Source organism: Mustela nigripes, chromosome 14 (genome assembly GCF_022355385.1).
Source record: "Mustela nigripes isolate SB6536 chromosome 14, MUSNIG.SB6536, whole genome shotgun sequence".
NCBI lineage: Eukaryota > Metazoa > Chordata > Mammalia > Carnivora > Mustelidae > Mustela > Mustela nigripes.
The window spans coordinates 8,703,251-8,718,726 of record NC_081570.1 but is presented as its reverse complement, the minus strand read 5'-3'; the positions used below and the strand labels follow the sequence as shown (position 1 = coordinate 8,718,726).

The following is a 15,476-nucleotide window of genomic DNA, read 5'->3' as shown; positions in this document are numbered from 1 at the left end:
CTCAACGGACCCTTTTATCATCATTTAAAAGAGATGATTAAAAAGACCTCATGGAACTACCTACAGGCAGGTAGTTACCACATGCGCTATGAGGACAAACGGTGCAATCAAAGTACTATTACACCATGACCTTAAGGAAAGAAACACATCAAAATGCCAACAGAGAGTCCAGACAAAGGGATGGGCAATTTTCTCTTCCCCTCCCTCAATTTGATGTAATATAATTGTTACTTTCATAATTGAAAATAAACACATTAATTACTAAAGCTGGGTGATGGGCTATACAGGGGCTCATTAGAGTAATCTGTTTACTTGTGTATGTTTGAAAAGTCCTATAATAAAAAAGTTTAACAATAAACGTGTTTATGGAGAGAGAGAAGGGAGAGAAGACTCCCATTCTAAGACGGAATTATCTTTGTACTTCAAGAACAGTACAGAAGACCAGAATCTATCACAAACTTATCAAACTCAATACCCAAAAAAACAAATAATCCAATTAAGAAATGGGCAGAGGATATAAAGACATTTTTCCAAAGAAGACATCCAGATGGCTAAGACATGAAAAGATGCTCAACATCACTCATCATCAGGGAAATATAAACCAAAATCTCAATGAGATACTACCACACACCTGTCAGAACGGCTAAAAGTAACATGTGGAGGAAGGGGAACCCTGCTGCTTTGTTGGCGGGAATGCAAACTGGTGCAGTCACTCTGGAAAATAGTATGGAGGTTCCTCAAAAAGTTAAAAATAGAACACCCTACGGTCCAGCAATTATACTAAGCATTTGCCTGAAGGATATAAAAACATAAATTCAAAGGGGTACATGTTCATAGCAGCAGCACTACCAACAATAGCCGGAGGTGCCTGGGTGGCTCAGTCAGTTGGGTAGCTGACTCTTGATTTCGATTCAGACAAGGTCTCGGGGTCCTGGGATCAAGCCCTGAATCAGGCTCCACATTCAGCATGGAGTCAGCTTGAGGATTCTCTCTCTCCCCCGCCCCTCCCCCTGCTCATTCTCTCTCTCTCAATAAATCTGGGAAAAAAAAAAAAATACGGGAACAGCCCAACTGTCTATTGACTGGTGAATGGATAAAGAAGATATGATATCTATAGATCTTGATCTATATATATTTAGAATGGAATATTACTCAGCCATCAAAAAGAATGAAATCTTGTGTTTTGCAACAAGATGGATGGAGCTGGAGTGTACTATGCTAAGTGAAGTCAGAGAAAAATACTTTATGATCTTGCTCATATGTAGAATTTAAAAAATAAAACAGAGGAACATATGGGAAGGGGAAGAGAGACAGAAACAAACCATAAGAGACTCTCAACCACAGAGAACAAACGGAGGGTTGATGGAAGGAGGTGGGTGGGGGAGGGGCTGGTGGGGGAGGGGCACTAAGGAGGCACTTGGTTTGATGAGCACTGGGTGTTGTGTATAAGTGATGAACCACTGAATTCTAGTCCTGAAACCAATATTACACTGCGTATTAACTAAGTAAAGTTTAAACAAAATTTTGGAAAAAAAGAAAAAAAAAAGAGAGGAAGAAAGAACAGTATAGAAGAAAGCATTCATGTTGCTCTCCCTTTTTCCCCCTTTTGGGGGGATGGAGGCCATTTTCTAGCGCTGAAAATATGTGAAACCAAGCTCCTTTACCATAGTCAAAATCAACTCATTTGGCTTCCTTTATAAATTCTGCCCCAGTGATGGACCGAGGCGTGGGCGGCGGCGGGGTGGGGGGCGTGAAGCCAGGGGAGGGGTCTTAAAATTCAGATCCAATTGTGCTGCCTGAGGAACAAGACTGAAAGGAATTTCCAGGAATCTCAAATAATACAGTTTCTCTAAGACTTAGAGCAAAAGAAGTTTCATTTTCCTTTTTTCTTCAGGGCCTTCTGCTACCCAAAACTCAATTGTTCCTGGCAGGTCATTAATCAATCACCAACATTTTCCATTCAAAGCTGGTACTGGAGGGGCACCTGGCTGGCTCAGTGGTTAAAGCCTCTGCCTTCGGCTCAGGTCATGATCCCAGGGTCCTGGGATCGAGCCTCACATCGGGCTCTCTGCTCAGCAGGGAGCCTGCTTCCTCCTCTCTCTCTGCCTGCCTCTCTGCCTACTTATGATCTGTCTGTCAAATAAATAAAAATTAAGAAAAAAAAAAGCTGGTACTGGAGAGGCTGGGAAAGAGCGACAATTTCATGATCAGCTCACATCACACCAGCACGTAAATCCTTCCCCTCAAACTGAGGTTTCGTGACATGAGAGCAACAAGTAATCAAGAAGTGAAATCTCTACAGATTATATTGAGCTATATCTGCTGCGAGAGAAAAAAAAAAGTGCCATAAGCTGCTGACAGTGAAAAAAGTTTTGTTCATTCAACCTCTGAAATACAACTGGAAAGAATAGGGCACGAAAAGTTCAATCATAAAGGGAATGATGAGTAACCTGGACCCAATATTCTAATATTATAACAAGAGGAACGTCAGCAGAGATCAGCAGATTAAGAACACTTGATAGAAATAATAATCTGCCTCATTTCTCCTTCCCTCTCCACGGCCCCTGACCTTAAAAGAAACAAAGCAGTTTTTACTCAATATTGCATCATGTAATTTTCAGGCTACAGAAGGCCACTCCAACGCCAAGTATCTCCTTCATGAGATTAAATTACAGCCTCAAGCAGCACTATGAGAGACTCACTCCGTTAGGTTAGGCATGCCTCTTCAGAGATATCCTTCTACAAATGAGATATTCCTGAAAGGATAATGCATCAAATCCTTCACACCTCATATAAACAAGTTTCCAAGACCACAAAGCCCTAAGTCTTCACAGAGATGACAATTCAACACAGGGAAGGGGACACAGGGAAATGAGGACCACTTGCCCACCTTGACTAATTTCCCCAGGGCTAGACCACAGCCACTGAAGGCACAGCAGGGGCCTGCAGAGTACTGGGGACTGCAAGAGTCTCGCTGAACTTCTCGAGGAAGGGACTATGTGAGACCCAGAAGTCCCATCTCTCAGCATTATTTACAGCCTGACACTGGAGGACTGACTGCCCATATAAGGATAGCCTGGTAGATCTGAGGACAAACCAAAGAGAGAGGGGCCAGAGTTCCCCGACTCCATCAATGGTTTCCCCTAATGAAAGCCGAGCAGGTAAAATTCTCTTCCAAATGCTTTTCTCTTAAGCCAAACATTGAGTGTTTTGATCGACACATAGATTTCTTACCTCGATGCCAAACAAACTCCCTGAAAAGGGGCGATCGACAAATCGGGGCTTATAGGTGAGCACTGTGGTGCCTTTGAGAATAATGGCATTGGTATCGAAGCAGGACACATCTTCAACAACCACAAACTCCGTGCCTGGAAAGGACAGCATGGTCAACCAAGCCAAAGCTGGGAAGCTGGAAAACACCAGGCTGCTGCAAAGTAGTCGATGCATTTACACTGGGGAGGCTGAGGGGAGGGGGATTAGCCAGCAAGACTTGCGCTCCAGGATGTTTGTCGACACTTGGCTTTACCACCAGCCTGAACAAATTCTCTGTATCTGCCCAGGCAGAAAAGACTGGGATGCAGCTTCTCTTCTCTCTTTAGAATGTATTTTTAAGGGGGGACCTGTGTGGCTAGGTTGGTTAAGCATCTGCCTTCCACTCAGGTCATGATCTCAGGGTTCTGCGATGGAGTCCCACATCAGGCTCCCTGCTCTCTCTCTGCCCCTCCCCTCACACTTCCCCCCTTGTGCTCTGGCTTGCTCACTCTCTCTCTCTCAAATGAATAAATTTTTTTTAAAAAATCTGTAGAATGTATTTTTAAGCTAAGTCTCCTGGGAGGACTATGAGATATTCAGAAGCCCGGGATATCACCCCTTCTCCAAGCAATGGCCTATTTTAAAAACCCAGAAATAGACACACGTCCTAATGCTGGTGGGCCGTGGGAGGCACGGCATCATCTACATAGCTGTTCAAGTGGTTTACAAAGAACATACACTAATTTAACATAGATCTTTTTGAAATTACTAAATATAGACAGTTTCCTACTCATTTGTACATGGCAAATTTACTTTTCGTTTTCATCAAACCCCTTGTTTAGACTGAACTTTTGAAACTAAATCTGTTCGGAGCGCACTGTGCTGGCCTGCTTCTTCCAAACCCCTGAGCGGTAGTTGGGCTACGGCAGCAACACGATAGTAGATCCACAAATACATACGGATCTACCAGGAGAGTTCGCTAGTTAACAAAAACCACAGGAAATCTGTTTGTAAAGGGACATATTCTTTTTGCAAAGAAAATAATGATCCCCTCACTTATTTATCCTGCAATTTTCACATATCAGATTTGCCTAAACTCAGTAAGGCACATCTGTTGGAGCACTAAAGACCAAACAGAAAACTGAAGCCAGAGTTAACACTCGGGGAAAAGACCAGTGGCCAGGCAGCACTCAAGCTGGACAACAGCCATGGGCTGGTGGAGCCAAGGGCCCAGAACCCTGCAACCTTGAATGGGAGCCCGCAGTTCACAGCAGAAAATGAAGGTCACGGATTCCGACACTCATTGGTCTGCAAATGTATAAGTGCTCACATCAAGATACAGAGATGACAGAAAAATCATCCTAGAAGACACATATTGAGCCTACCATGCAGACTGAGAATCAGTGACTCACAACTGCAACACACCTACGACAACAGGCTCACCTGTTACGTTGACCTTGACCTCCAGGTGCCTTTCAGTGGACACAGGAAGGGAAGACCGCTTGGTAACTACTCCACTCTTCACAGTTTTGGGAACTACAGCAGATTCACTGCTAGAGTTACGGTGGCGAGAAGAAGTAACATGAGTCTGTTTCTTGATGTCGCTGGGAGTGTGAAGAAAATCATGGACTAGCAGGAGCCAGTCAAATATGAGGAACACACGCAGATTGTTGAGAACTACCGTAAAACAGGACGAATCCTTTGTAGATCTGCAAGCATAAAGATTTAACAAAAAAATAAAACAGGAAGGGAGAAATGTATTTTATTAACTTGCAAGTATACTACTCAGCTTGGGCAGGTGTTTTTCCCGTATTTTTAAAATTGACTGCTCTGGGTATCAGTAAACTCTGAACAGTGGTCTAATAAGATACTTGGTGTATATTTTCAAAAGCTCATCACATTTTTATGCTGTAAGAAAGCAGTATAGTGTCCTCTGGCAGTTCTCAACCAGGAGTGATTTTGTCCCACAGGAGATGTCTGACAACATCTGGAGGCGTCTGTGTTGGTCACAACGCAAAGTGGGGGCATGGCTCGCTATGGGCCTCTAGAGAGCAGAGGGCAGGGATAGTACTAAACATCCCAAAACAGACAGGACAGCCCCGCAACCAGAAGTGTCTAACCTAAAACGTCAACAGTGCTGAAGCCGAGAAATCCCGGTGCAGTATAAAGAGCACGGACTCAAATCCAGTCGCTTACAAGCTGTGTTATCTTGGATAAGTCGCCTACCTTCTCTGAGCCTGTTTCCTCAGTTAAAAAATGAGAAACATGAACAGGGTAAAAGACAAAGCACCAGGCACATAACAGGTGTGTGTTCGGTAAATGTCAGTTCCTTCCCCACAGGCTATTTCAAGAAGATCAGTGAGGCACCCTATCTTTGATATTTGGGATCACTTCTTTACAAACATCAAATGTACACAATAGTACTAATTCGCCAACTGGATCCGACCAGACAACCCAGATCTTTAGCCTGAGAAGGAGGACAAATAAAATGACATTTATATGTGGGCATAGCCCCAAGCACCCAGAAATGGAGTTGGGGGAGGGAGAGAGACAATATTGGCTTTGTAGGCCCGATTACCCCGAATTCTCTATTTGAGGTGAAAACCCATGGAGGACCCCAAGCCTAGTCGCAAACCGTGGTGTGGCCCTACCAGAATAGGAGTGGGCCGAGACGGGTGGGACAGAGGAAAGTGGCTCAGGATACCTTTGATGGTTTTCTGGGTTGAACTTTGTTCTGTGAGCCGCGAAGTGACTCTGGGGCTCCAGCTACTACCCATACGTACCTGGCTACCTCCCCCAAAAGGGGCTCCTATTCAGCAAAAGCTGATTCTGAGATGTTTTTAAGTCTGGCCTCTCTAGTTCTCTTGTTTCTCCTAAACCTGGCTCACTGCCTCTGGAGAAAGGGCACAGTGATGCATGTCTCCCTCATACAGACACAGCATTTTTCACAGAAACACTTTACTCTTTTGTATTAGAGAAAAAATGTTGCCCTCGGTAAAATTTTTTCCACCCCATTTTGAACACAGATCGTCAGAGTTATGCACTAACTGAAAAGTCAAAGTATGCCTGATACCCTTTTCTGGAAAATATTTCAAGCCTTTAAACACTGTGAAGTGATTTATATTTGACACACAAAATCCCAACAGAAGAGCAATTCTTCTGGAGACACAGAAAGCGTTCAAAAGTTCCAATCAAGGGAACATGTTAACCCCCTCTCCCTCACAATGGTATTTCTGTTCACAAGAACCAAGGTAAGACTTTACTTTTTGGCTCCCAGAAATTATACACCTCCAGTATATACACAGAGTGATATTCCAAGGCTCCTTGTATATTAAAAATAAGATCGATGAGGGGCACCCGGGTGGCTCAGTGGGTTAAAGCCTCTGCCTTCAGCTCAGGTCATGATTCCAGGGTCCTGGAATCGAGCCCCGCATCGGGCTCTCTGATCAGCAGGGAGCCTGCTTCCCACCCCCTCTCTGCCTGCCTCTGCCTACTTGTGATCTCTCTCTCTGTCAGATAAATAAATAAAATCTTTAAAAAAAAAAATACGATTGATGAGACAACTAGCTGACAGATTAGGAAGCTAGATCAATAATAATATAACAAACCCAAAAAGAAACTGTTTCTGCAGAAGGACCAAATATATGGAAGCCTCCTGCTCAGATAAACATCTTCAAACAAAAGAACCACAAATCACAGCCAGCCTCGCATCTGACTGCAATCAGCCAGGTCAGGAGACACACAGTGACCACACCTGAGGACACATGGGCGCTGCGATCAGAGGCCCCAGTGTGAGTCCTGAGCATGTCATTCACCCACCTTGGAGAGGCGTTCAGTGCCCTCCAATTCTACTGCTGCAGCTATAAAACTGGGCAGAAGGCACCCACTCTGCAGACCTGCTGGGAGGATTTAAGTATCAAAGTGAGGAAGTGTGTGGCTTGGGCCTGGGCCCACAGTTAGAGGGAACGAGCACTCTCATTTCAGAGCATCCAGAAAGTTCAGGCAAAGATCTGACCGTACTTTGCTAGACTTCCTAAAGGCATATGGAGAAGGACCATGACCTCTCTCTAAAAGAAATCTCAACCCTGAGAATTCCCCACGCAGCACACTCAAGTATCAGGTACATTCAAGCATAGGAATACAAGAATAATCTTCATCTTTTTTGGCCCATGAAGTTTGTCCCAGCCTTTTCACTTACTAGTTTGTAGGTACAGCCTGAGAGCATTAGGCACTAATAGAGTAGAAATGACGTTTCTTCCAAAGGTCTCCTTTTGAATTTGCGTTGGAGGATTTTAGATCAAACCTAATTTTTCACGGTTTTCAGGCCTATTCCCACCTTAGCCATAAAACCTCGCAGCAGTACACTGTACATAACACCCGCTGCCTCGGTAATAACAATAAGAACTACCATCGGGGCCACGCCACAGGCCAGAATTACTTCTTTAATTCCCACCTGCACCGTGTGAGGTGGGTACACTTGTCCCCTCTACCCTCTAGAGGAGAAAACTGCCGGTCAAAGTAGTTGAACTTGTCCTAGGACACACAGCTAAAAGGTGGTAGATCGAGATGTTAAGCCCACATTGGTACAATTCCAAAACATACACTCATTATATGCACATTTCAGATGCTTCCTGGCCTAATAACGGGAAGAAAAACATAAGCTATTTCAAAGAGGCCCCGTTTAAATGGAGAAATGGGTTAGCAAGACGTGCATAGATAAAGGAATAATTCAAGTCAAAACCACGTTCCTGTAATTTCTACAGACCAAACATCTTCTTTCCCCTTAAACAAGAATCATTTCTTCCTTCCTCTGTTTGCTCTACATACTACAACAGTCTACAGAGAGATTGAGTTTAAGACTCTGGTCTAATTATAAACTTTTTTTTTTTTAAGGCAACAGAGACATCTCTTGGCCAATACAGGCAACTGCAAGGTGACAGGAATATCGAGTTAATGCGCTGTGAGCTGCACTGGTGAGCCCTTTTCTATTTATCTTTCCAGTGACTCCTCAGTCCTGTGACGTTCTAAAGCTGAAAGAGCCTTGGCCCACTGGCCACAAAAGGAAGTTTGATAGAGAAACATGGAATCAGGGTCTCGGTCCACTACCTGAAATGCAGCTCCATCTGGATGGATCCCTGGGTGGTGCTGCTGTTCCTGGAAGGCTGAAAAATACAGCTGAAGACATTTGTCAGGCCGGCGCTGGCCTTCTGCCCGGCATAGCGGGTGTCAAAAGCCATCATGGAATGGGAAACCAAGTTAATGGACTTGGTTTGGTTGGAAAAGCTCTCATAGAGCAGTTTACATTTCTTGAAGTCGAATCTGAAAGGGAAAAAGCAGACAAGATATTAAACTCTTCCATTTCACAAAATTATCTAAGTTCGAGACAACGGAACAAAGTCCTAAGTATCCCTGAGAATTATGAAGGGGAATAACTTTCCCCAATTTTGTTAACAGACTCCTCAAAAAGGATCTAGTGCCACTGACCCCTATCTCTTACTTTTCATTTCCAGGAAGATGACCTTGTCCATAGGAACTCCATGAGGAATAACATTATCTACTATTCTCTGGCTGCAAAGGCATTCTTGTTTCTCATCTCAAGTCTGAGAAGGTTATATCCATTTAACAATCTCCAAGGGATGCCAAGGGTCTCTTTAGACCTTCATCTGTCAACTCCTAGCCTTCCTGCAGATTCCCCTCTTCAGAGACTGCCCAATTGTTACATAACTACTATAGTTTCCTAGAAGCAACCAGAACAAGTAACATTCCTCATATAGAGAAATAATGCAACTGATCCACCAAGAGGAAGTACATACGATACTGCCTTTTTTTTTTTATAAATAACAGAGGAAGCTACAATGTGCAATTCATAATTTACTCAGTACCATCATGACCTTCCATACAGAATTATTTCAATTTATAAAAAACTAAGGGCATAGCTAGTCATCAGAAAAAAACTGCTGACTCACAAGACTATCTGGGCCCCAAGCCTCATTATACCATGTTTCATTCAACTGAGTTACATAGAGGCCAGGATGGACTGTTGACAGGAAGACAAGAAAAAAAGGAGTGTTTCAGTAGGGAAATTTCTAGACTTTGAAGTCCTGTTTTCAAATACAGAACCACTTTTCCAGCCATGCGACCTTACACTAGATACAAAGTCCATCTGGAAAACAGAAGTCCTATCTGCCCGGCCTCAGCCTCACATGCTTGTCAAGAGATCAAAATGAAAAGGTATCAGGTGTGAAGACACAACGCAGTCGTCCGGGTTCCAGACCAGTAATCACAAATTCCTGGTACGCCCAGACCATGCAAGTGACGGACGCACAAAGTGAATCACCAGGCAAACACGTGCTATGTGCAGGCAGCCCAAGATGCTCCTCCATGAAAACATGGGCCCAGTATTGTCAAAGCTTTCAGCTTCTCAAAAGAGGCTGAAATCCAAACTTTTTATGCCAAGTCCCCCAATTTTTAAATGCTGGCCGGGGACGCAGTGAGCAGGGCTGCTCCCCAACTAGCTCTGGGTCTCCCCTTCGGCAGACACCACCCAGCCTGCGCTTCGGATGGTGGTGGACGGTGCTCGAACTCTGTGAGGTGAATGGTGGACTCCATGAGGTGGACAGTGCTCCAACTCTGTGAGGTGAATTCAAGGGCACTCAGGGACTCTCGTCTCACTTGCTGCCACATCGAGACACTGGCTGCTCTATCAGCCACAGTGACTGTGGCCACAGAGCAGCCTGCGGGCCACCAGGGTCACATACCATCAGGAGGAAAACGTCTTCCTTCTCAATCCCTGCTGTGTCTTGCATGTCTGTCACTTCTTTTTTGACACCCCCCTCCAGTCCGTGGCACTTTTTATTTATTATTATGATTTTAAGCTTCGATGACATAGCACAGCAGCAAGATTACATTAGGAGTATATTATGATATGACTTTTTCCAATGGAGCCTCCCTTACAACACTGCAGGCTCTCTGGAATGTTACCCCCTCCTTGCCACTCACACACAACTGCAGTGGCTGCTGTGTCTCTCCCCGCAAAAACCGCACGACGTTAAAGGTGCGCTCCACAGGTACCAGTAACAGCAGTACGAGCTCTCCGTAACTGCGGGTCTGGAGTCGATGCTTCCGAACACCAGTAGATTCAGGGTGGGGAGGCGAATGGGTGAAGGGGAGCGGGAGGTACGGGCTTCCAGTTACGGAATGAGTAAATCACGGGGATCAAGAGTACAACACAAGCAATACAGTCACGGTGCCGTAGGAGTGTCCCAGGGCGACACAAGGCACCTGCACTCGCGGCGAGCGCAGCAAAACGGACGGAGAAGTTGAATCACTTTGTTGTACATGTGAAACTAACATCACGTTGTGTGTCGACTGTCCAATTTTTTTGAACAGTGCTGACATGAAAACAAAACAAAACAAAACAACCAATGCCAGCAGAGTCTTAGGAAAGTTTTGATTCATTTCTGCAGCTCTTTCTAATGCAACCATTTCAGCACCAGGTGTGGAGGTCACTGACACGTCCTAATAACCTGTCTTTACTCATAAAGCAATGAATTTAAACTTTGAAAAAGCAACCAAAACGCACTGTGCAGACCACCTCCGTCATGAACCACCGTTCTGCCACCTCCGCTCTACGCTAAAGCGAAATACGAGTACTGCTTGCAGTACTGCTACAGTCCTGTGGGTCACCAGGCATAAACCAGCACCGTGAAAGTCATACCTGGCTAAGGACCCAGTACTTTCTTTTCCTTTGGGATCTTTCAGCTCCAGACTCACGTTCACCATATCGATGAGGAAGCACATGCACGTGTACACTTCTCCACTGAGAACAGTCTGCAAGAGGAAAACGCCAGTCTGAAAAGGGGGTTAAAATGTCAAGACATTAATCTGCTCGTCGTCCCATCAGCTCTCCGCAGGTGAGCTGGAGCGATCCACGCACGAGGTGGCCATCGGCTGCGACTGTGAGAGTTAAGGGTTGTGGGACGGCGCGAGATCTCACTTACGTGAATTCTTGGGTCTTGTAAATCGTAAGGCCGCATAAATTCCTCTATGGGCTCTCCGAGGTTGTTCTCCAGTAAACCCCGGATCAGCTTGTATTTGGACAAATCCAGGGAGCAGTGGACTGAGGAGAGACTGCCATGGATAGAAATGTCTGGCACAGTGTGACTTATTTCTCTGAGGAAAGAAAAAAAGTCACTTTGGCCAACAAATCAGTAACACTGACAAAGCTCACACCCAAACACAAGAAAGAGCTGAACTGTGCCCCCCGACATTATCCATCGGTTCGTCTCTAACTTCCGATAATAAAACTTTCATGTGGCTCCAAACAAACCAGGTGAGCACAACTGAGTATCCTGTGTCATCTACAAAGAACACTTTTCCTCTCAAAATATGCACTTACAACGTCCCCAGATCTGAATTAGCCAAATAATTGATTAATGAGGAAAAAGATCTCATGAGACCCAGAAAGAGCTCTAGCTTTACATTTGGGGAGGCAATGAAGAAACAGCGACCGCTTCACTTAACTCTTCAGACTCCGTGATAACTAAAGGCAGACTCCAGGGTTTCAGACGGAGCCCAGATGGGACATCAGGATAAACTCTGAATCTGTCACTTGTCTCTGCTGAGACGGGCAGGAGCAGGGCTGAGATGCCCGGATCTGGGGGTAGCATACCTCGTCCCCACACTGAAGAGCTGCCCTCCACCCTCCCAGGGAGAAGCGGGCCCCACGGATGCTGCAGACACCACGCTCGGAGTGCGGAGAGGATGGGGATTCAAAGGAGAATGTAAAAAGTAACTGTGCAGAGAAAAATCTATATAGTGACCAAGTGAAGAAAGAGCAGTGATGCAAGCCACAAAAAAAAATCTGGAAGGGACTCCCGGGCCCCCTCTCAGCTCCCTGTTTCTGTGGCGCAAGCCGCTGAGAGGGTCTCTCGTACGGAGTTATCGCTGCCTGTCGGGGCTGATGCTATAATCACCTGCACATAAATGCGGATGGAAGGGAAGCGGGTCAAGTTTACACAATCAGAGTAACAAAGCACGTTATTGGGGGGGAAAGCATTATTTGAAAAGAAAACAAAGTGTTCCATTTCTAAATAACGAAGCTCCTCCTAAGATTGCTAGGCCAGAAAACCAGAGAGAGCCCATGCCAAGCATAACTGAGCGCCAGCCAGGGAGCACTTGAATAACAAAAAAGAATAAAATGCAAACATCCCAGAGAGAGCAGCTACACGATGTTAGTGTCGTTAATCTAGAGAGAAACAAAAAAGGAGTATTAAACGGTTTGCCCAAACCCTAGAACCCCGAAGAGAGTGGCCAAAGACGGATTAGAATCGCACTCCCCACAAGTAACCGGACGGCTTGTCAAAATGCAGCCAACGAGAACGTTCTTCATTACTTGACAGCCACGCACCGTCTTTGCTTATCACAGAAATGCCAAGTATTGCTGCTTTCTCTGAAACGAATGCCCCAAACAGACAGTGATCACACACGGGGCACAGCAGCTCCTGTCCGGGCTCGTGGTCCCCAGGCCACACCAGGGAACCTCACTTACATGCACCCAAGGCTTAGCCCTGAGAGCCAGGTTCCACTGGTCTCTGGTGGGGTCTGGGAACATTCACATTTAAGATGTTTCCCGGACGATCCCACAGCAGTAATGACAATGAAGCAATGCTCTAAACGGCAGAGATGAACAGCATCCCATACTTGAGGCCAATGAAAAGGTCATTTAGAGTCAGCTCATTAGCCTTTATGGAGTACTTTGAGATTGCTTAACGGAGCCAAATGGGCAGAACAGCAGCTCAACAGTTATTCTGATTAAATGGAGCTCCGGGCTAAGTAGCAACACCAGGTCCAGGATCTATTGTGCTTGGAACATATAATCCAAATGTGACCTCTTCCAAAATACTTTCCTTGCCATCATCACCTCCCTACGTCCACCAAAAGCTGTGCTACACCCGCGCCTCCTCGTCTTTGTTTCCAAGGTCCCAGGGCAATCCCAGTCACACAGTCTCTAACACTGAGTCAAACCCTAAATTACAATCACCTTCTCTTTTTTTTTTAAGATTTTATTTATTTATTTGACAGACAGAAATCACAAGTAGATGGAAAGGCAGGCAGAGAGAGAGAGAGGGAGGCAGGCTCCCTGCCGAGCAGAGAGCCCGATGCGGGACTCGATCCCAGGACCCTGAGATCATGACCTGAGCTGAAGGCAGCTGCTTAACCCACTGAGCCACCCAGGCGCCCCTACAATCACCTTCTAATTTGCCTTCCTATATCCCTGTATCAACACAACATAAGCTCCATAAAGACAGGTTTTTCTTCCCATCACAGTAGCCCTCATGTTTAGCACACAGCTGGGATTCAATAAACATTTGCTACACGGAAGAAATAAGTGAACACCTATTCTCTTCCAGACTTACCTCCACAGTACTGATTGCCAAGCTATTAAGATTCTACCAAAGACAGACAATTATCCAGATGTAAACCACTCACTTGTCCAAATTCCTTTCCACCTGCAGTTTCAGCCGACAAGGCTCAGTTAGGAGACTCCCTCCCGTCTGCCGCACGGAATAGGAAGGGAACACCAGATCTCCACTGCTGTCCTCTGAGGCCTTAGAATACTCTCGAGGACGTCTCTCTGCAGCAAAGATGTCCATGTCTTGTAGGTCCACGACAATGCAATCCAGCAGGCAGACATGGTCTTCTACATGGACCCAAGGAAAGAGAGAGAATAAAGAAAGTAAGACCCAGACTGGACCAGCCCTGAACAAAACTAAAAAGGTAAACAAAGTTCATTCTGTCTTCAGAAAACGTTTGGAACTGTCTCCTTCAAAAACCTGAGTGTCCAAAAGTCTCCACTCCAGCACCAAGGCCTCCCTATGCGGCACTCCACGTGCTGGAACCTTCCCATCTGCTCCCCTTCCGCATCACGCACATGCTACTGTCCTGAGACATGAGCTGAGCCTAAAGGATTTATGACCGACATGACTGGACAGCCATCCCTCCCAAGGATATCCTATAGGATATAGGTCTCATGTAGAGAGGACACAACTCAAAGCCTTCAAAGTTTTCCAGCACCGAAATTCTCTTCTCCAACAAATATGTCATCATTTCCGCGACCACTGATCTCATCCAAACCACTGCCATTCTGCCTGGCTCTCTAGAAACTCCCCCCCCCAGTATACCTACGCCATTCCCTCTGGCCCTCACAAAACCATTCTGCCCGCAAAATACCTGACTAATCCTTAAAAAAATAAATGAGACCGTAACATTCTCTTTCTCCTACGCTTTAATGATTATGCTTAATCCAAAGTTGTTTCTATAAACTCCCCCTAAATCCTTATAAAACCCTGCATAAGCCCACTGCCTACTTTTCCAACCTCATCTCAAGCCATTCTCCACCCTCCTCCTGAAGCCTCAGGCTCACTGGCCTTTGTCTCCCCAAAACTGCCAAGCCCTCCGCTGCCTGAACAGCCTTACCTATGGCGTCGCCCTCCCCTCTCGATCTCGACTGGGTCCTCTCTGTTCTTTCCTCCTGCACCATTCTCTCCTCCCCAGAACATCTCACGATGGCCACATCGTGGGGCCTGCTTGGCGCCTCTCATCTCCTATGCAGAGTGGCAGGAGCTGTGTCTAACAGCATGTAGTACACAGCAGAGCCGGATTATAACAGTGTTCAGTCCACATCTCATCTATCAGGTCTTCAGGCTTAAAGCTCATTTGTGCAAATGTTTTTAAACACCTACTCTGTGCCAGTTACTTTTCTCAGTCCAGGACACTATTCCAGGATACAGCAGTGAACAAAACATACAAATATCTTTTTCCCTATGAAGCTTATATTCTAATATAAAATTTTAAATTTATGAATTCTCCAACAAATTAATCTGTTTATTTAATATAATCCCAATCAAAATCCCAAAAGAGAATTTTTGAGGTAAGCAGGAGGAGGGGAAAATGTAACAAAATAATTCTCAAGTTATTTTTAAAAATAATCAAGGGTATTTGCCCCATGGGATGATAAAACACAGGGAAGGTGTTTCTGAGTGTGTTATCAGAAGCGGAACACACAATGGAAAGTAAAAATGGATCTAGCTATATGGAAATTAAAGAGTAGTACAAGATGAAAACATCATGAACAAAAAAGGCAAAAGAGAAACTGGAGAAAAAATTGCAATATATTTGACAGATAATAGAGAAATAGTCCCATTTTACAAAGATTTGGAAAA

At 45.1% G+C, this 15,476-nt stretch overlaps 1 protein-coding gene across 7 annotated transcripts in view; it reads right to left on the bottom strand.

Annotated features, from left to right (window-relative positions):
• The window catches only part of VPS13D (vacuolar protein sorting 13 homolog D), a 249,077-nt gene that overhangs the window by 168,470 nt on the left and 65,131 nt on the right, over positions 1–15,476 (bottom strand). For all 7 annotated transcript variants that reach the window (XR_009399590.1, XR_009399591.1, XM_059375825.1 and 4 more), the window contains exons 27-32: positions 13,744–13,954; positions 11,253–11,424; positions 10,970–11,082; positions 8,359–8,571; positions 4,696–4,961; positions 3,235–3,368 (exon numbers count right to left, since the gene is read on the bottom strand). Coding sequence is in view for 5 of the 7 variants with exons in the window: in XM_059375825.1 (XP_059231808.1) it covers positions 3,235–3,368; positions 4,696–4,961; positions 8,359–8,571; positions 10,970–11,082; positions 11,253–11,424; positions 13,744–13,954 (1,109 nt within the window). In the remaining 2 variants the exon portion in view is untranslated. The remainder of the gene's footprint in view (positions 1–3,234; positions 3,369–4,695; positions 4,962–8,358; positions 8,572–10,969; positions 11,083–11,252; positions 11,425–13,743; positions 13,955–15,476) is intronic.